General features: G+C 43.2%; 1 protein-coding gene across 4 annotated transcripts in view; it reads left to right on the forward strand.

Moving 5' to 3' along the window:
• The first annotated feature begins 156 nt into the window (after positions 1-156).
• The window catches only part of CTCF, a 68,252-nt gene continuing 45,950 nt past the window's right edge, over positions 157-22,458 (forward strand). Inside the window, exons 1-5 of one of the 4 annotated variants that reach the window (XM_037427509.2) lie at positions 157-225; positions 9,410-9,750; positions 18,697-18,966; positions 19,611-19,754; positions 19,841-20,767. In XM_037427509.2, the coding sequence (XP_037283406.1) occupies positions 9,460-9,750; positions 18,697-18,966; positions 19,611-19,754; positions 19,841-20,767 (1,632 nt within the window). In that variant the 5' untranslated portion in view covers positions 157-225; positions 9,410-9,459. Of the gene's footprint in view, positions 226-258; positions 509-924; positions 944-6,741; positions 7,084-9,409; positions 9,751-18,696; positions 18,967-19,610; positions 19,755-19,840; positions 20,768-22,458 lie in introns of those variants that run through there. The other 3 variants (XM_037427507.2, XM_075877337.1, XM_037427508.2) reach the window with 3 other exon arrangements.

Consider the following 22,458-nt stretch of genomic DNA (forward strand, 5'->3'; position numbering starts at 1 on the left):
TGGTTAAAATTTGACTACAAAGAGTGAAGGTGACGTCAGCGAACAGGTGCTGCCTAGCGCCACGCCGCTCGTAGGTGACGGCCCTAGCGGCAGAAGGTATGAACTAGAACGTGGGCGCTGGAAGAGGTGCTCTCTGGGCAGGTCAGGAGTGTAGTAGGTCATGGCCACACCGCCATTATGAAAACTGTTACAACGCCCTCCAGTGTTGGACAATGATATTTCGCAGTAAGTTTTCGTGTTTTATTTTTCACAGTATCTGCAAAACGGAGCACTTTTCTGGGCTCTTTGCAGACGCGTGATAGACAGGATCAATCGCAAAAATTAGCTGTAAACGCCACGCAGTCCATTGCTGCAAACCGAGAGCAATACCGAGGGCGAAAGGCCGAGACTTTGCTAAGCCTAAATCCCTGCGGCCAGTGAAACAGTTCTCGCTGTTCGTACTGTTGAGACACAGGACGGCTTCCTGGCTCCCGGAACGATGGTACGAGCGCGGGGTGCCGCCGAGAAGGTATGGTGGTCATCCAGTAGTATCCTTATTCGGTGGAGCTTGATAATTCGGTCGACGCGGGCTGACCGGCGGCGTCGTACGCTTCAAGGAGCTCGATCCTTTTTCCCACTGGTGGCGCTCATCGGGCATGCAGATGGCGCTTAGGACATCTTGGTTCCCTAGTTTATCACTAGGGTCTTCATGTCGCGGGCAACTTCTATCCCTGGGCGACGTTTCACGGTGGCTACTCGTGGTTCTACTCGCGGTTTGATTGTGAAGCTGTAAGCAGTTGCTACGTGTTATGTCGCCCAGGGAGGGAGTCGCCATGAGGCCATGTTTGCTTCTGTTCAAATATGGCTTCCAAGCGGACATTCTGGCAGCACCAAGGTCGGCCGACGGCTGTACCTGCAGCTCGGCCCCGAGGCTACTGCCTTCCCGTAATTTGAATACATTTGGGTGCGCACCGCATCACTAGGTTCCGTGAACACTGCTTGTGTCTTGACTCATTATACACCTCGTTTGCGTTTTCTTGGATAAGCCCCGCGATGCTCTGTTCTTCTCTCAAACGTGATATTCTATACTTTCTGTCGCTGCGCGCGACACCAGAGAGGAAAATAAGTCATGTTCGACCCCCGCTGGGCTTACACTGAAGAGCCTATGCTTCAGCAACGCCGGCTCTTCGTATGCAGGCGGACGTTATGAAGCTTTTCGGCTCGCGGATTGCATGTCCGTGACGAAGTAATCTTATTGGTGCATATCTGCTAACGGTTGTGTGATTCATGCAACTAAGGAAGTATGCGTGAATAAATCCACATTTTCGAAGCGGATAATATTTGTATTTAAAATGCAGTACAACTAGCCAAAGCCGCGTTTTACGTCTTGCATGTAGGCTTGCTAATTCCGCGTTCGCTTTTCCCTAATATAATATTTGTTTGTCAGTTCATTACGTTTGTATTGAAAAGTTTGGGTTGGTGCAGCTCACCCAGAACTGATACAACTTACCTGGCATGATGCTTTTAATAATTGCACTTCAGGCCTTGTGTTGCTAACGGCTTTAACTAGGAATTTTTTGTGAATCTTAAAGCAAGTGCTATTTGAGTATTCATAAGTTTTGTGGGTGATATGGAGCAACGGTTTGAATCAGTAGAACAATAATATGTGTGAGCTTGTCAGTGTATTACTTGGTTTTTGTATTTGCTGCTAATGACTTCATTCATTGTTCAATAGCCTGATTGACCTGTGTGAGAAATGCTATTGCCTGTTGATAGGAAGTTGCTTGTTTCATGATTTGGCTTCTGTGCACATTTGGAATAGTTGTTACTTTTACCCACTGCAGTGGCTTAGTGGCCATGGATGGTGTTGCAGTTGTGAGTGTAAGGTCACTGATTTGTGTCCTGGTTGTGGCTGCTTTGTTCTTATGAAAGCAGAATCAAGAACACTTAGCAAGGCTTTGGTATATATTAAAAAAACACAGCCGGTCGAAATGAAATTGGAGCCTTTCACTGCTGCATTTCTCAGTAAGCCTCTGGGCATTAAATAAAGCCTATTAACATCTTGTGCCAATAGCTCGAAACATCATTCAAGTTGTTATCTAGGTGCTTGTTTTTTTGCGTGTGTGCATGATAAGTAACTTGACAAGTGAAAGTGTGTGCTAGTGTGAAAACTGTGAACAAGCGCTCTGGTGCTACAGACAGTGCTCTTGTTCATAGAATAAGGATTCTTTTTGTAGTGGTGTTGAAAGAGGAAAAAAAAAATCTCATTAATGTTTGGTAAATGAAATGAGAGCAAACATGATTATTTTTCATGTTATTAATTAAAAGTAACATTTATTTTCTTAATATCTGGGGATAACATACAAAAATCAAACTATCTTCTTGCAGGTCAAGTATGTGTGGTATGAAACATGAAAAGTGAACTGCTACAATTAATCCTAAGTAAATGTTTAAGCTGAAACAGAATAATTTGCTATCACAGCTTCTTTGAAAGCACAGTAAGCTTTGCTAGCTTCGTTGCATGTATCAGCTGCACTATTAAATAAACCAGAGTTGCCACTTCCACTTAATTAAGCGGATTGGGGCTTCTTTTTTTGCTGAGCCACTTGTAGAATTTTCCAGTCCCTTTTTGTGTTTCTTTACGAGGGAGGGGGCCAATTTGCATTCTCCCAGCAAATAAAGTTATTTTCATGATCATGTTCACCGATGTACGTTCGTCATTGACTAATAGTGTGTTTGTTGATGACGTTTGAGTAGTTGAATGTATAGCGTTTACAGGGTTCTCCATCAGTGGGAACGAATGTTCATTGCAGCTCCCCCCCCCCCCCCCCCCAATCCTACTAAGTAAATGTATGAGGCAGAGTTGGTGCTTCCTTCAACACTCCTCCCCCATGGTATGCCCATGGTTGAGTGTTTAAGTTTCCCAACTTATCAACAAGCAATGTTAATCATGCATTTACACATGTGCCCAACGGAATGGAGACTTCACTGCAGTCAATATTAACAATTAGCTATATGCTTTTGTTAATGGTTGTGCTTATTTTTGCTGTATAAAACAATAAGGTGATTTTTAAACTCTCCCTTGTACCTGTCATTTTTTTATTCACAATAAGAAATATTGGAATTGGAACCTGAACTTGGCAACATTTAACGCTAGAACCTTATCTAGTGAGGGAAGTCTAGCTGTACTATTCGAGGAGTTAGAGGGTGTTAAATGGGATATAATAGGGCTCAGTGAGGTTAGGAGGACAGATGAGGCCTATACGGTGCTACAGAATGGGCACGTCCTTTGCTACAGGGGCTTGGCAGACAGAAGAGAACTGGGAGTGGGGTTCTTAATTCACAGAAACATAGCTGGCAACATAGAGGAATACTATAGCATTAATGAAAGGGTGGTAGGTATCGTAATTAAACTGAATAAAAGATACAAGATGAAGGTAGTACAGGCTTACGCGCCTACATCCAGCCATGATGACGCTTCAGTTGAAAGCTTCTATGAAGACGTGGAATCGGCAATGAGTAAGGTAAAAACACAGTATACTATAGTGATGGGCAACTTCAATGCAAAGGTAGGGAAGAAGCAGGCTGGAGACCAGGCAGTAGGAGATTATGGCATCGGTACTAGAAACGCCAGAGGAGAGCTACTAGTAGAATTCGCAGAACGCAATAATTTACGGATTTTGAATACCTTCTACCGAAAACGAGAAAACCGCAAGTGGACATGGAGGAGCCCTAATGGCAAAAATAAGAACGAAATAGACTTTATAATGAGTGCACACCCTGGAATCAAGCAGGATGTGGAAGTGATTGGCAAGGTATGATGCAGTGACCATAGAATGGTACGGTCTCGAATTCGCCTAGACTTGAGAAAGAAACGACAGAAACTGATACGCAAGAAGCCAATCAATGAGCTAGCACTGAGAGGTAAAGTACAGGAATTCAGAGTGTCACTGCAGAACAGGTACTCGGCTCTTAGTGAGGAAACCAACCTTAGCGTAGATACAATGAATGATAATCTGACGAGTATCATTACGGAGTGTGCAGTGGAAGTTGAAGGCAGGGTAGTAAGACAGGACACTGGCAAGCTTTCCCAGGAAACAAAGAACCTAATTAAGAAGCGTCAAATCATGAAAGTGTCAAGTACAACAGACAAAATAGAACTGGCAGAGCTTTCGAAGTTGATTAATAGACGTAAGGTATGCGATGTGAGAAGGTATAACATGGAGAGAATTGAACACGCTCTGAAAAACGGAGGAAGTGTCAAAGCATTGAAGAGGAAACTTGGGATAGGCAAAAGTCGCATGTATGCACTAAGGGACAAAGAAGGCAAAATAACTACCAATATGGATAGGATAGTTAAAATATCGGAGGAGTTTTACAGAGATCTGTACAGTAGCCGAGACAACCATGACCTTAATACTATAAGAACTAGCAGTAACCCAGATTACACCCCACCAGTAATGATAGAAGAACTCAGAAAAGCTTTGGAGAGCATGCAAAGAGGCAAAGCTGCTGGTGAGGATCAGGTAACATCAGATCTGCTGAAAGATGGAGGACAGATTGTGTTAGAAAAACTAGCCACCCTGTTTACGAGGTGTCTCCTGACGGGAAGAGTACCAGTCTTGGAAGAACGCTAACATCATCTTAATACATAAGAAAGGAGATGACAAGGACTTGAAGAATTACAGGCCGATTAGCTTGCTCTCTGTAGTATACAAGCTATTTACAAAGGTAATTGCTAACCGAGTAAAGAAAACATTAGAATTCAATCAACCAAAGGAACAAGCAGGATTTCAAACAGGCTACTCAACAATTGACCACATTCATACTATCAATCAGGTAATAGAGAAATGCTCAGAGTATAACCAACCACTCTACATAGCCTTCATAGATTACGAGAAGGCGTTTGATTCAGTAGAAATATCAGCCGTCATGCAAACACTGCGGAACCAGGGCGTAGATAAAGTATATATAAACATTCTGGAAGAAATCTACAGAGGATCAACTGCTACCATAGTGCTTCATAAAGAAAGCAACAGAATACCTATCAAGAAGGGTGTAAGGCAGGGGGACACAATTTCCCCAATGCTATTTACCGCGTGCTTACAGGAGGTTTTCAGAAGCCTAGAATGGGAACAGTTAGGGATAAGTGTCAATGGAGAATACCTTAGTGAAATAAATGTATGTACTGAAATAAATGTATGTGCGACAAAGCTCTACCAAACATTTCTGCTGCATTGCAGTGAGTAAAGAAACTGCAATCGCAGGTGCTGTAGCAGTAGCGCATGGATTGGTTTTGACTCAACATGGGACATTACTTTATGTGCATTAGAAGTAAAGTTCTGTGTCACTAAAATTTAACCTGTTACCTTGTGGCTAGCAGTAGTATAGGCAGGTCGCTGAGCTGCCACAACAGGTAATCAAGTTACTTGGTCAAGACGCACTGCTCCTCTTGTTGCTTCTTGGTATTTGCAGTGTTGCACAGCTATTCATAATGATCAGCCTTTTCCCTTTTTCTTCTTTTGAGTTACAATAGGCAGACTCACCGTAATCATTGCCCTAATCTTGCTAAAAGGGGAAAAAAACTAATGCGTTTATTCTCGTTGAGGACAGAAGGAGACAAGGCTTGAGTGCTGTGCATCGTACTTGTAACTTCTCTATACACTAGTGTGGTAGTTGGGTCGCTACAATAATTTAGTTCTTTATTTTATTGCACAATGCTGAAATTTTTCTAGAGATGCCTTTAGTGCTCCCCCCCCCCCCCCCCCACCTATAGTTTTTTTAATGTGATAGCGTTCGAAAGAGTTCGTGTCGCAAATATTCTGGCATCAGCGGCGTTAGTTGTGAGCAAAAAATCAGCATTGGCTGTGAGCGAAAAATTGAAACAGATAAAAATTGTGGCATCAGCGGTGTTAGTTGTGAGTAAAAAATCGGCTTTGACTCTGAAAAATCGAGAGAGATGAAAAAAATATATAAATAAATAAATCTAAGGTTTGAGTGAGAATCAAACGCAGACCTTCTGCGTGGCAAGTAGTTGTTCTACCTCAGAGCCATTCTATTGCTTGAAACTGCTTCGGGAAAACAATCTGTATCAATGCCATGTGTAGTGGGAGAACTCCGCTTAATGCATGCAATGCGTGGCAGAAATGTAGAATCGTGCCGTGCATCAAAACTTGAACTACACAATGAGTGGGTGTTCTAAAGGTCCACCTGTTATAAAGGACTTGGACATATTCAATCAGCATTATCAGCAAAAAGCTTCAGCGAAGTGAGCAGCTGCGTAGGTTTGCTTGTTTCTTAACAAAAAAAACTAACAAAAAATTAACAAAAAAACAGTGCAAGAAGATCTTATTTAAACAGAATAGTGGCCAGAAATTTCTGCCAATGTGGCTTAATAGGCTGTCATTTGAACTGTGGCTGAATAGTGAAGTGCACACACTTTTTTTGTGTGTGAATTCTTATAGTGTATACTATCTTTATTGTGAACTAGTTGGTGCGTCATAGGTCGGAGCTGGCTGAGAATCATTGTCATTGTTTGACATTTTCAGTGTGAAATGGAATCGAATTAATATTTCAGGGGTGGAATAGATGTGCGATTGTGCGCCAAACTTATTTGAACACGCCACCATGCACTGAATCACCGCTGCTGTGCCGAACTCATTTATCAGTGCCGTACTGCACTGCAGAAACCATCATCAAGCGCCGTGCCGTGGCAGATCCCACGCACCTTGGGAATCGATGTTACGTGAAGCGTGCGGAGGGAGGTGACTGTGTTGAAATTTTTTTATTGAGCGAAACATTACAATCGATGTTATCCGAAGCATACAGAGAGAAGGTGATTGTGTTGTTATTTTTTAATGTAGCAAAACATTACAAAATGACTCTCAGGATATGAACAAATCTTGTACGCACAGCTGTATGTTAAACAGGCGCATGTTTACTGCCAACAGCAACATTAGTATTAGCAACATCAGAAACAGTAAGCTGATATGTAACACTTCTACCAGCGAGGATGGAGGCACTGGACTCTGCTAGATAAATGGGCTCCAGTGGATGGTTCTTCACTACAACTGCCATCTATCAACTCGGCGTGACGGCTGTATGGTAGGTTTGAACTGTTTATAAAATTCGATAGCCAGTGCTGCAACCACGATTGACGTTTCACGAACATTACGGTCTACTTGAAAAGCAGTTTCAAGACCTGGCGTGTCTTTATGGTAGAATACTTGATTTCTACGCAGAATGCTGGGGTTCGATTCCTGCTGTTTATTCTACGCGTTAGTTGGGTCGGCGCTTCTGCCAGCTTTTAAAGGCGATGCTCTTTCGGGCTGACCTAGTTGGTGACCATGACGCCTCACAAAATCGAAACTGAGTACCTGCAAAACAAAGAACGAAAACAACTGTAAAAAAACTATGTGTAATCAACTATACAAAAGCAAAATACATCATCACACGTGCTATCCGTCTGTCCGTCTTTGCATCCATCTGTCCGTCCTTCATACTAGTCGATGACTTCATTGTAGACATTATGGACCTCAGATCCTCTAGTTTCACCCCCTGCACGCTTAGATTTAGGTGAACAGTAAAGAACCCCAGGTGGTGGAAATTTTCAGAGCCCTCCACTACTACGTCTCTCATAATCATGTGGTGGTTTTGGGACGTTGAAGCCCAACAATTGTTGCTATTGTAGCTTTGCCCACTCATCCTCATTCACTTCGTGGAGGGGCACTGACTTTTCTTAATGCTCTCGAATTATATTTACCAGTGTCTATTTGTGCCGTTTCTTAGTTGATATGAACTGTCAATCACTTTAAGGGCATTCCGCTTAACTGTAGTCTATCTTAACCCGACATGATGCCTGTATCGTAGGAGTACATATGCAATGTTTATAAAAAATTAGATAGCTATCACTGCATCCCCAATTCATGCTTCATGAACATTATTTAAAAAGCAGTTTGCGAGACCTGGCATGGCTCTGTGGTAGAATACTTGGTTGCCACTACAATGCTGGGGTTGGATTCCTGTTAGGACCCCGACATTTTTTCTTTACATTCGTCGGGTCTACACAGCAGATGTCAGCTTTTTCTTTGCGCTCACGCGTTAAAATTACCCACGTGTGTTCTCACCGTTCATGGGTAAATATGAAGTGTCAATCACCTGTGGTACATAACCGCCTGTAGTTATGTGCCACTGTCTGGCGGAAAGTGTTCAATGATGTACGTGACGGGATTGTGACAATATTCATGTCGTGACCAGCGAGTCGTATTTGTCAAACGATCCCTCCCCATGCATGTTAGTTTTGGTTTACCTCATGTGAAGAGGGTGATCACGAGAGTACGGAGACATGGGCGGCTAGATAGATAGATAGATAGATAGATGGATAGATGGATAGATAGATAGATAGATAGATAGATAGACAGACAGACAGACAGACAGACAGAAAGAAAGAAAGAAAGAAAGAAAGAAAGAAAGAAAGAAAGAAAGAAAGAAAGAAAAGAAAGAAAGAAAGAAAGAAAGAAGTTTGTGCAAGCGCGAAAGAGAGAGAGAGCAACTCTATTAGAAATTAATCAGCCCATGCGGGTTCACGAATAAAAAAAAAACACAAGGCATAGCATTCAAGCGGGTCTAGTAGGTTCAAATGTTCGAGTAGGGAAAGTTGTATGTGGCTGCTCCAGCTAAAGCAACCCTTTTCGCACTGTCTCTTCATGATAAAAGCGCAGGACGTAGAAGGGTATACGAGCCGCCCGCTAATAGCTGCCAAGCTAGTGCCCGCACCAGCAAAGCAAAGTACATTGTTCTCGTGCGACACCTCTACCCCACCTCCCCTCTCACGTTTCTTCATGTCATTTAAGACAGGCCGAGTGTTTCCTCTCTGCCTGGATTGCAGGTCTCTCGATTGCGACAATGGGCCAGTTCGTTTGATCTGTGCTTCATCCGCATTCATCCCCTCTGTCCTCTCTGCCTCAATTGCAGGCCTCTCGATTGCGGCAATGGGCCAGTTCGTTTGATCTGTGCTTCATCCGCATTCATCCCCTCTGATTACGATGCTCTGGTGGATGTTATCAATTTCGACTTTATACAGCACATGGCAGCAAAGGTGATGGCAAAAATCCACCGAGAGGTGCCCTTATAATTGCTATTGCAATAATAAGGCTGTGGCAAAATTTAGTTTAGTGGCTGAAAAATGCAGCATTAGACAAATGTTGCTTCACAAGGGCTGTGAAACGGGGCTACACCTGATCAGAACGCTTTAACGGCTTTAAACTTGCTCAAAAAAGCCTTTCTAGCTACTACAAAATGTTTTTCTGAATGCTCCAAGTCTGCTACAAGAAACACTTTTGCCTGCTCCTAGGACTGCTTCCAAACCCATGTATCCTGTTCCACCACTGATATTTTAAGGCTTGTAATCTGGGCATGTTCTTTGTTGCAGGGAACTAAATAAAAGGAACGAGCTGAAGAGCATCCACCAGTGGCTAAAATATGTCTGACCAGACAGATCCACCATCTGGTGGGACCTCCAGCATTCCTGAACCAGCTAGTGCAGGTGACTCTGAAGCCATCTCTGACATTCAGAATTACTTGGCATCATTCAACAAAGAGATTCAAGGCGATGGAGCTTCTGCTGCGGCAGTCACTGCTGTCGATGCCGTTATCACTAGTGCAGAGACTGACACCGCTGACGCTGAGCCCTCAGTCACAACAGCTGACGGCACCACTACTTTTTACGTGACCCAGACTGCTGATGGCTTTCAGTATGCAACATCGAGTCAGGTATTGCCTTAAAAACCATCATACCTTGTTTTGAATTTATGCATGTGTCTTTGTTGCGGTGATAAAGTTAGCTGCTTTGCACATACTCGTGATCATTTGCCTTCTATTTATTGTTGTACGCAGGAAAGTAGTGAGAAGGACGCATATGTGTCTTTGAAACCCTTTAAATTGAAAAGTACATTTTCAGCACCCTTAAATGTCCTGCAGTAGTTTTTCTTCGAAGATCCATTTAATTGCATGAAAAAAAAAGTGTGTGTGTGTGTGCCTGTCTGTCTATGTTTGCTTTCCATGGCTGATAAGCATTCATCTGGCAAACTGATATTAGAGACAGTATGCCAGGCTGAGTGCACTTGTTGTGCTTCGCACCGTTTGTGTGTAAGGTAAAACTTCACTGTGCATGGAATGAGGGGTGTGTATTGGCACTCTAAAAGCTCCCCTCCTGTCATTATGCTGCCTTTTGCTAGCCTTGTCTGATCACTTAGTTTTATTTTCCTACCATTCGTTTGGTCTGGCTGCTCCAACTTTCTCTCAATTTACCTCCTGGGTACCATCACTTATGTTGCTTTTCTTCCCTGTGTCTCTGTATCACTGTTGAGCAAGTGGTGCAGGAAGTGAAGCTACTGATTCTCAGTTAATGTCTACCTCTATAATCAGCGCCTCAACAAATATCTGTTGTCGCCTGTAGCCAGAGCTTAAAAAAAAAAAAAATCCTATGTGTAAGTCAAATACCAACTTCTAATTAAAACTACTGACTGTGCTGTTGACACACCACGATCGGCTCCTATGCCTTGTTTAGTTTTCTTTTGATATACAAGCGCACACTGTACATAGAAAGTATGATTGTATTTACTGAGTAGCTGACCATACTGCTGCTTGTCTGATTCAACCCATAACCAAGCTAAAAAAAAAAAGTGGACTAAAGGCAGTCAGAAAGGTACTATAGAATTTGCAGCATTAGAGAGAAGAGAAAGAAAAAGAAGGAACAACTTGAAGCATAGAGAGAAGAGAAAGAAAAAGAAGAAACAACTTGAAGCATTATTCATTGCTGTTTCAACTGCACAAGCAGATCACTAGTCTCTAAGGGGTACGGACACGGAATTTTTCTCTTTATCGTTTTTCCCCGTCAAATGATAGCTCAAACCCCCAAGAATGTAAGAAATGTACCAATAAGCATAAGTGTGCCCTGAAAAATCATTCAAGCATGCTTTTAAAAGCTAATTTCTGTTTCTACTGGATGGATGGATGGATGCTGTGTGCATCCCTTTTATAACTGGGCAGTGACATGTGTGCCGCCAGGCTCTCAAAAAAAAAAAAAAAAAAAAAAAGAAAGAAAAGAAAAGCAGTTTTTTTTATGTTGGCCTAATGCCTTATCTACTTTGATTAAAACAATCTTATTATGAGAAAGAAAATTATAAATTCATGGTTCATCTCTCCACCTCTTTAGGCAGGCTGAACTCATTTTCCCCTCTATTTCTGTCCTTTATCTCTACTTTTCTCTAACCAATACTCTTAAAAGTCCCTTGCTTACTTCTATTGTGCACGTGTTCAGCTTTCCATGGTTGTCCCGAAAACCCAAGGCCTCATGTAGTCCTTGGGTTTGCACGTATATCTCTGTGGGATTTCCACATTGAACATTTGAACATGTTCCATCGTTTCCTTAGCTCCCCCCCACAATGTGCACATTGTTCTTTATTGAATCTCGCATGGTATAAGCAGTACCACTTGACGGTAGTGTGTGCATGCGCAAGTTTTCGTGACGTATTCTCATCGGGACATTGTTTCTTGGATCATCTGCTGCATGCTGCATGTATGGCAATTGTCGCGGCAGGGGGGCAGAACGTTCTTCGTTGGCAATTCGAAGTCAGTCAGCCACTCAACACAGCGCGTCCACGTGTCCGCAGGAAAGTGCAGTGAACAGAGTAAACTCCGCTGCGTTGCTGTCCAGTCACCCATCGCCTGCGCCACGGCACACGAAGTCGACCGACGCTTGTCTCAGCGCCTGATCGGACGTTAATCGGTCTCGCACCCCTTGTCCACCGTTTCACTGGCGCAAAAATTCACAGGGCAAGATATTGAGGCCATGACGACAAATTTGAAATCAAACGATTCCTTTGCCCTCCTGTAAGCGTATACTATAAAACCTCATTAATTCGAACTCGGTTATTTTGAGATCCCACTTAATTCGATGGGTTTCGGCAGTCCTGTATTTTGCAGTGTAAGTTTGAATGGATAATTTAAAGCGGCGGCCGGCACCAGTCAGGTTAATTCAAACATTTTGGCTGCAATGTGCTAGTTTCAGATCCTAGTTTCAGATCCCGGTTTCGCCGCAAATCCGTCAAAACAACTGCCCTTAATCGCCACAAGGCAAGGCAATGCAACATAGCGATAGTAATGAGTGGTAGCTGAAGCACCCCAGCCTCGCTACTTCCAGTGCAAAAAAAAAGAAAAAGAAAATGGTCTTGTGGTCAACTAAAACGTGTGCCTGCGGAAAACTGGAGGTGCTTCGCTGCAACACAGGGATGACATGAGGGCAGCATATCGCGTTTCTAGCAACGTCAGCGAGTCATGATTCACTCATTCTTTTTGAGGTCGTAAAACAATTAATAAAGGACAGTTTTGGTAGAATTCGCAATGTATGCAAATTTCCGAATGCCGGTTTCTCCCGCAATTTGCACCTTTGCAGTGCTGGCGGAGTTCATGCCAGCAACACCTACTTCGCAAACTAAGTTCGAAAGTTTCAAAGATCATTTTTCTCAGCCAGAACACATCGCGAGTTTCATTATACTGGCCATTATTAAATTCCTAATTATACCAGAAAGAATGTGTGAATGATCGCATCATGACTTGCCGATGCAGCAAGGTGCAGGCGACATGCTGCCAGCATGTCGCTACTGTGTTGCAGTGAAGATGTCTTGTTTTCCGCAGACGCTCATTTCAGTTGATCACGACAGCGTTTTTTTTTTTTTTGTTTTGTTTCCAATGGCCGCAGTGAGGCCCATCAGTCTCCCATGTTTGCGGCAAAATTAAGACCAGGTATTGCTGGAAAACATAACACTTGGAGCCGCTAGCTAGCCAGCACAACAAACGACGAGCAATGATAACTTTGAACAGTTCTAAGCTCCTGGCATCCCACTTTTTGAATATTCTGTTAATTCGAAGATTTCTCATGTTCCCATTGACTTCAAATAACGAGGTTTTACTGTATCTTGTATTCACGTGGACATAAACTGTTCTTCGTTTCAAACATTTGTTTAGTAGCAAAGCCTGTTTTCTTGAAGGTCTGACACGAATATTTTTAAATTTCAGGCTGCTGGTTAAGCATAAACACCCAAATTTTTAAATAGTAGTGGGAAAGCAGCAGGTATATTTTGGTATGGAATCACAAAAAGTATGAGTTGACCGAATGATGGAGTTTGAATTAAGAGTCTTTTAAATACATTGAAAGAATAGAGGGCCAACCATAAAACTGAATTTTGTTTGAATTAACCGAAAGTATGAATTATCAGTGTTTGAATCATCGTGAGTCTGCTGTACAGCCGATAACATGTCGCACAACGTTTCGTATGCGTTTAAATGTGGCCCAGTGGCCCTGTCCTTGTAGGACTTCTTCATCCAACTCACTAGGTGGCGCCACGTGTACATTTTCGACATGCCACCTGGGCAGGGCTGGTTTTCTATAGGCACGCTGGATGACAGTGACTGCAAGGCGCGAGCAGACGATCGAGAAGGCGATGTGCAAGCTGCCACGTTTTGTGTGTGTATGTGTGTGTGTGTTTTAGTGCTTGTTGTCATCACAACTAGCCAGGCTGCTGTGTGAAGTTACCAGGATTATACTGTAGCCTGGCATCCATCCAAGTTAGTGTTGATGTCAGTTAGTATGCCTAAAAAAATTGACTTTAATATCACAATAAAATATCTTATCATCACACTTGCTCAGAGCTGTCTCTGTATATTGGAGATTTGTATAGCAGAATAAACTCGCCTCCAAAAAAAGGTGTCAGTACCCCTTTAAGAAGTGGAGACACTATTAAACACTCATTACTTTTAAATTGCCCAGAAAGATGGTCACAAAAGAAAGGTTACTGTCTGTCCGCGCAATTTAGAAGCAATAAATCCAAACCAACTCGCCCAACTTTCAGTTGTGTTATTTGTTGGACACCACCTTCGCAGTGTGTTCAGACAGTTCGCCCGAGGACTAAAGCAATGAAAGCAGGATAACTGAAGAGCATTACTGTCAAACCTCATTAGTACCTACCCGTTTTAAACGTGTTAAAAGGGGTTAAAACATAGTTGCGATGAATCCCCGACTGATGTATTCGTGCATTGCTAAAGCCATAGTGTTTAGCTTATGCCTACCTAACTGTGTACTGCAATAACATTTAGCTCCACAAAATTTTACTGCGCCGCTGAACTTACGGACGCCACGTTGTGCCGTGAACGGCTTTTTTTTTTTGTCATGTTGATAAGTGGCGGAAATCAGCCGATCAGTTATTCCACCTTTTGCGCGATTGCAGCGATGACATTGCGAGTAATAATCTGGAAAAAAAAACGAAGCCAAGGTGGCGCCGTATGACTTCTTGCCGGTATGACAAATGCGCCGCTATGACTTATCACCGACGAAAAGCATTATCACAGTAAGCATGCTTGGTTATCTGCTCGGGCATGTGTGGTGTGGCGTCACTTTAGGCCTACTGCATAGTTTTAGTCGGGGACTATCTGAACGTGCTGGGCTGCCGATTGTTGTCGCTTTGTTGTGCGGGACCATCTTAAAGCGCGCACCGCTTTACAGAAGCTCACTGTCGCGGAGTTTAGTGTTGCGGGTCGTGGGCACCGCGAAACCTTGTTGTACTACGCTAGCACGCACACCATACAGCAAGCATAGCGCTGTTGCAACCATGCTTCACGCATTTATTCAGCGATAGCCCAAACGCGCCTCCATTCCCTGCCAGGACTGTTAGAGCATCGCGGAGAGCGCATTGTTTGTGGAAAGCTCGTCGTCGCCGCGTTAACCCAGCAGGCTACTTGCCACATGTGGACATGGCCTTAAAGTGGAGTGGGTGTATTCTATAACAAGTGGATCATCAGTCATGGTGTGTGCAGAGTAAGCAAAGCGCGGCATGCAACTAGCAATGCAGTAAACGATTTGGCTCTCTGTGGCCGTGCATAAAAAAACAAACACAAAAAGCATCGCATCAGGTTTCGCTTACAAGTAGTCGCAGAACAAATGTATCACAGACAGCCGATTGTGTCTGTTCTGTCCCTGTACCATGCAGTGTATCCCGGATCGCACATATTTTTGAAGTGCTTGTTGGCTTCGCCACCTTGTGCTATCGGGCGGTTGTGCGAGGGTCATAATCTTTTCTACACTTTGGTGGCAAAAAGACAGGAATGGCTTTGTGGAGGGCACCTGAGGCAACATTTCCTGTGGCACTGAATTTATTCCTTTGTTGGTGGCAATGGCAGATTTCAGGAGATGCAAATTGGTAACAGGTGGTTAATGCATTGTACATTTAGTGCGTAGTTATGCCGCCGTCCCCGGCAGGTATTTATTAAGGGGAGATGCTCCTCGAAACAATTTTTCTACAAATATTTATGACAGCTCAATGAAACTTTCACTGTTTATAGAGTTTGAGCTCCTCTTTTCAAATATGCTTTCATTTTTTCGATAGCTCATTTAGTTAATTTTTTTGTAGACCATGCATTTGTAAAAACAATGCATTTTTGTGCAAGCTTAGACAACAATAGTAAGCATAAGAAAACTCTAAAAAATAGCTTATGTTCCTCTTAATGAATTGAGGAATTCAATAAAGCAAAGAATTATGGTGTAACATAAGTGTGCTGGCCTAGAAAAAAATTCTAATGCCGAGTTTCAGTTTTACCATACTCAAAGCACAAGGTTTTGAAAATATCTAGCTGATCATGCTTTGGAGACCTCTGAAAGTTGCTTATTTGAATTCAGGACATGTTAAACATTAAGCATGCCAAGTTTCGTTGCAATCTGACTTTATGAAGCGTACAAATTTCAGTGCATTTTAGTGCATAAAAATGCCGAAAAACGAGGAACGGAGAAAAACAGGTTTGAAAGTTAAAAACATGTTTAATTCTATACTCTTCAACCTATCTGCATGAAATTCACATAGAATATCACCAAGGCTCTCTGGAAAGAGTTCACAGTCTTAGAAGGATCCAGAACCATACGTTGGACCCTCACAGTCTCTGTGAATCGCCTCCTCCAGGCGAGATTTTCTTGCGGCACTGCGGCGATGGGCCCTTGCTTCGGCTGTGACCTTTGCCGTCATGCTGTAAATGCGCCTCTTGTTGGCATCCTTGCTTAAAAAAAAAAGCAATTCCTTAGACGGGAGAACTCGCAAGTTCCTGAAGCACCTCCTCAAACCCAGAGTGCCCTTAGTTGAACCAAAGGACAGCGATTGCCGTTGCTGTTTCAACCACGGTTGTCGCAAATTTTGTTTTTGGGCACAAGAGCCATATGTTGCTGTTGAGTGATTCAGCTGTGTTCTGTGTCTGTCCTTTCACGCAACGTTGAAGCAGCTTTTCTTCTGTCCACCTTTTGTAGACTGGCAGCATTGTCTTGCCTTGGGAATGAGTCAGGATGGGAGTGTGGGGTGGTGCTGGCTAACCCAGTGCTTGTGCTCGCTTGCGCTTGCACCAAGACGCGTCACAGTCTAAGCAAAATTTGTGACTGGTGGCACCATCCCTCGAGCAAGAGCGGGAGTAGGATGCCCAGACAGCACAATGCAGGTTTCAAACACTGCCTCAGTTACTTGCGATTGCCACTTGAAAATAGCCCTGCAGCTTGTGAATTGTTGCGTCCTTCAGCTTCTGCCCTCTTGGCATCTTCATTTTCGGAGTGCTGTTCCAAGTCTTTTGGCGACATGATTCATGCAGTTCTCCTTTAGCCCAGGAACACCTTCATACAGATTCAGTTCAGGAATAGCAGTATATGCTTGGCTGTCCCCATCAGAAAGGAACGTTGTGAACTGCAAAGGTGTGCTGTAGGGGTCCGTTCTTTTCCATGTACATACTGCAGCCTCAGTCTCCGTTGCGTGTGCTGAACAGGTTGTTTTTTTTTCACACACGGGTGTGTGAAAAGCTTGCCAATTTCTTCTTCCTCATCCTCCAATGCCTTGTGCCTGCTGCAGCTGAGGCAATAGTTTGACAGCACCTCAAAGTCTAAACACAGCCCTGTGGCTAGGGAAATGGCCGTACCCACACCATTATGGCTTTTGTGGCCTTTTTTTTGCCATTTTTTGTCGAACATAACAGCTACATCTGACGATACGCTGTCGTCTGCAGTCAGCTGTCTTGCTCGTGCGAGGTTTTCAGCGGCGGCTTTCATGGCAGCTGTGTGCACTTTTTTTGGCAATGGCCGTGAATGTCTTATCATGCACTGGTTTTGTAACACCAAAGATCACGCAAAACCACGCAAGCTGATCGTGTTCGACGCCGATCGCACGCGCTGCGACCACCGACTTTACATTCATGGCGAAGTTGTCCCGTGCGCTGCCGCTGGCGGATGTATTTTCCCTTTCACTGCATGACGCAGACATGTGGCTTGACGTGTACATTGATGAAACGACAGTTGTAGCACATGCTTCATTTCGGCAATAAAGTTCTAAAAACAATGCCAGTCCTTTTCGTCTATCTGGTGATTCTCGGACAAACAGCTCGCACCGTCTGCTGTTGGGGCATACTGCACCGCTGACGAGGTTCTGCATCAAGTCCATCTCGCAAATAAATGCGCTGCCGCTCTCACCTTGACGCTCGCTTTTGTCATTAAACATCTTCATTTTTCTCTCGGAAGCGCTGACGAAGTCATCGGATGAAGGTCAGAGAATCCAAACCTGGTGCTTCATCGTTGCCGGGGCTAGGCCTAGCAGCAGATGAACCTCCCGTCGCCAGAGCGCTGCGCTTGCGTTTGGTGCGCCTTGAACTGGTGCCTCGTCAAAAACTTACGTGAACAAAAGTCATGTTTTTCGCCGGCATTCATCGGCACCATGGCAGAGAAAAAATTACTCGGGCGGTTGTTTCTGCCGTCTTGTCTCGGCAAAAGCAGGAGAACGAAGAAAAAGCGCTCATGCTCGGATGCGCGTCGGAATGCTCGCAACCGATGACAGCGCTCCAATCATCCCACGTGACTTGAAAGGCCCACTCGCCATGCTGGAATGCAGTGGGGAAATGATTTTTTTGTTGCATTTTCAGTGAGAATGCCGTGCTGCCGAAGTGGGCTTTTGGAAGGGAGGGTTAGGCTTACATGCCCGCGAATTTTCAAGAGCTGGCGATGCCATAGAGCGAAGAGTCGCGTGCACGAAAATCGGGTAATTTTGCACTTTCGCGAGCTACCGTGAGTGCGTTAATTATATTTTTTGATAACTTCTAGTTGATTCTCAGCTTTTATTTTTTAATATATTAAGGAGAAGGCTTGGAGGAATACAATATAGAACAAAACACAAGATTGACTTTTTCGAAAAAAATCGCTGTTTTTTGACCCGCATCTCCCCTTAAGGGGGTTTCACTCTGTCTAGTTGAAAAAAGAGATGTCCCTGCACATGTATTAATGTTGCAAACTTTTATGCATTTGTAGTCAAATTTTTTGCATTTATAGTACAAAAAAGAACTGTCAATAGCATCTAGGAAGCCTTAGAAAAAAATTCTAGTTTATATGCTGTTCAGCATCCTTGAAAAATATTGAAAGGCCCTAAAATCCTGCGAAATTTAGCCTCCGAAATCTGTATGGAGCCAGAATAAGTCTTTAGTCAAGAGAACCTTTTTTTATTGTTAATAATATTATACTATGGACCATTAAAAACTTGTCTACCCAAAGTTCAGTAGATCACATGTTGCTTTAGCATGGCAGCTACCTGTTACTCGACTGTTGTAGGCTCTATTGCCATCTGATTCCTGTTTATGTTGTCTGTACATGTGCAGCCTCAGTTTGATGGCACCACTACGTACTACACACCAACCCAAGCTTTCTACACCACTGATGCTGACCCAGCAGCAAATGGCACTGCTACTGTAACTGCCGCTGGTCAGCTGGAAGCTATTCAAGGTTATGCCACAACTGCTGATGGCAAGACCTTTCCAACCACAACCACCACGAGTGATGGTCTCCAACAGATAGTGCTAGCTGTCGGCAAGGGCCAAGGAGCAGAGGCACGAGAAATCGCTGTTGCCATTCCAGACACTATTGATCAAGTGAGTCAATTCGATCGACTGGGTTTATTTTGCCATGAGTTGAAGCTAGCTAGTGACAGACAAGTTTTAACATGGAGTGCTGGGCCCTGTCTCTGCAGAGACAAGTGAAATTTTTGTTCTGGTATTTCGAAAGCTGATTTTAATATTGTACATTTCATTCAGTGATGCCAAGCGTTTGTGACTCATTCTCTAAAGCTTATCTCACAACTTTATTTTGGTTGCAAACATAGCAAGAATGGCGATGGTTGGGAATTGTTCGTAATGCTAAAATCAGCAGGACAGCTACACAAATAAAAAGAATGGCAGTAGCGATTCTTTTTTCTTCTCCTTGTGTAGCTTTTGCAGCAATTGATCGTGAACGTATTCCAATACTGTTAATTATCACTACTTGCGTGTTGTTACTAGCTCATGCGCTTCATTTTTGTGTGCTTAGGTTGATCTCACCAATTCACCAGTTAAAAAAAGCATTTGCATTAATTTAATCTTTCTTCTGTTTGTGTGGCTGTTGTACAGATTAATCACAAATGTTGTCATTGTGTAATATTTTTTTAAAGACTAAAACAGCAAAGTCAACTTTTTATGGAAGTATTTTTACCTAATTGTGGCAGCTTCTAATATTTTTTTTCTATGGATTTCACGCACAGGTGCGGCGTGAAACAGCAGAAGATCTGTTGAAAGCCGTTGAGCAACAAGGAAGGTCTGCAGCAGATGGAGTGCAGCCATCAGATCAGCCAACATTTGTTGCCATGCAGTCTGGTACTGGTCATGATGGGAGTGACGAGCAGCAGGTAAGGCATAAGATGTTTAACTTTTAATATTTATGCTGTGTTTCATATGGGCAAGTAACAAACAGTGGTAGTAATTGTTCTTTCAGGTGATCCTTAACACAGGCAACTCCTATCAAACTGTTACAATTGTGCCATCAGACACAAATCCAGGAGAGGTCAGCTATGTGCTCATTGTGTCCCAGCCAGATGAAGGCAAAGAGGATCTGGCCAAAGCCGACATGGACATGTCTGTGTATGATTTCCATGAAGGAGGAGACAAGACTGGGGCTGAAGTAGTGGCAGAGGAAGCTTCTACACCGGAGCCTGCTGCTAAAATGCGTACCATCAAGATTGGACCGAAAAAGAGCCAGACGGTGACACAAGCGCACATGTGCAACTACTGCAACTACACAAGTCCAAAGCGGTACTTACTGTCTCGGCACATGAAGAGCCATTCGGAAGAACGACCTCACAAGTGTTCAGTGTGTGAGCGGGGTTTCAAGACATTAGCATCACTGCAAAATCACGTCAACACGCATACAGGCACACGCCCCCACCAATGTAAAGAATGTGATGCGGCCTTTACTACTTCTGGAGAGTTGGTTCGTCATGTGAGATACCGACACACCCATGAAAAGCCACACCGCTGCACCGAGTGTGACTACGCCTCAGTGGAGCTAAGCAAGTTAAAAAGGCACATGCGCTGTCACACGGGTGAGCGGCCATACCAGTGCCCACACTGCACGTATGCCTCGCCTGACACGTACAAACTCAAACGGCATCTGCGAATCCATACGGGGGAGAAGCCGTACGAGTGCGATGTGTGCCATGCTCGTTTCACCCAATCAAACAGCCTAAAAGCCCACAAGCTCATTCACTCCGGCAACAAGCCCATCTTCCAGTGTGAGCTGTGCCCGACTACTTGCGGTCGCAAGACAGACCTTAGGATCCATGTTCAAAAGCTGCATACCAGTGACAAGCCGCTGAAATGCAAGCGGTGTGGCAAATCCTTCCCAGATCGCTACACATACAAGGTATACCCAAAATTATTTATACTTTTCTTAATTATGATATCTGATAAACACGCTGCAGTTATTAAATACTAGTCCTTGTGGAGAGACTGCTGTAATAGCAGAGCTTCTTTGCACAACTATATCAGCATTGTAAGCTCGATGTTCAGCAGCTTTTTGTTCTGGTTTGTAGTCTCATGGCATTTGGAATTAAAAGTAGCCAATTTTAAGGCCTTGGAAGACATTTAAATCTTAACAAATGCTTAAAACTTATTAAAGCTTAGTCAATTTGATTAGGATGCCTGGCTTGAAGGCCAGTGCAAGTTTAGAACCGAACATCTCTAATCCGGGATACCACTCATTGAGCACTTCCATTCTATATTTTGGAATAGGGAATAGGGAACTTCAAGGCAAAAGCTGTGGCATGACCAAATGGAAAGATAGTCGTCAATGGGAAACTTCAAAAATTATTTTCTTCCTTAAAACAAGAAATGTAATCATAAAACTTGCCACATAAAAAGAACTGTTCATTTGCTTTCGAGTTAGATTTAAAGGTAATTTTTAACTGGACCACCACATGGTGTCAATCGCGTCTTAATATGGACAAAAATGTCAATTTTGTGAAATTTGATTTTTTTCCCCGTAAATTTCGACGACTTGAGTGGTCAAAATGTGTTTTTTCTACAAAGTATACCTTTTGTTGAGTAAGTGTTCATTGTTCAGATATTCATACAAAGTGCAGTATTGCAACGGAAAAAATGCAAACATAACACATATTAGCTGAATTCTCAGAGGCGCGTGAGGCAGAAAAATTGCATTAATATTACCGAGTTTTAAACACCTTACACAATGACCTTTACTTAACAAGCACACTAAATTTGGTACATAAAAAAAGGAGTGATACTTTTAAAATAAATTTTTTCCCAATCAACACCCGTACGGCATTCTGGGAAGTTCAGAAAGCGCCAACGTGACCAAAAATTTTTTTCTGTCCGAAATATTCTAGCAATTTACTCTCCTCAATGCAGTAAATTAGCACAATGTTTTTCTAGTACATTTGAGATGGTCACCAAAATGGCTGGGACGTTTGGTGTGGAATGACCCACCTGGCATCACAGCAAAGCGTTTAGTGTTTCTCACTTAATATTGTACTGTTATTTTCGTGAATAGATAATGCGTACTTACGAGGGCAAAACAAGAATGTTTGTTTTGAAATGTTTTAAAAAATAATTCATTATACCTTGATGCCAAAGCTGGAACACAGTGACAGAGCAATGCATACCCTGGTGGTTATATTTGTCCGGATTTCACTTCTACCGCATAGTCACAAAAAGTTTTGCAATAAAACTTACGTACGAAATAATAAATCAAGTTTAATTTAAATATAACTTCATCGCTTTGTTTTACACTCAGCAAAAAAGCGTCATTAATCTCAAAAATCTGATCCATCCGAAGCCTGTACTTCCCATAATTCTCATGGGGGTAGAAGCGCCTCTGAAGGAGCCCGCGTTTACACTAGTGCCAGATTCCACTCTAGGTATTATTGTATGAAACTCTATGATTGTGGCGTTTTTTTTTAGTTCTTTGTGTGTGGTTCTGGTAAATTATGTGATTGCTGCTTATTTTTAACTCTTTACTGCCTGGTGGCGCGAATTTGCGACATGCCAAAACACTTCGAGCAAGCAATTCTCCGAATGCTTGCCGCCTTTAATGCC

Source organism: Rhipicephalus microplus, chromosome X (genome assembly GCF_043290135.1).
Source record: "Rhipicephalus microplus isolate Deutch F79 chromosome X, USDA_Rmic, whole genome shotgun sequence".
Classification (NCBI taxonomy): Eukaryota; Metazoa; Arthropoda; class Arachnida; order Ixodida; family Ixodidae; genus Rhipicephalus; species Rhipicephalus microplus.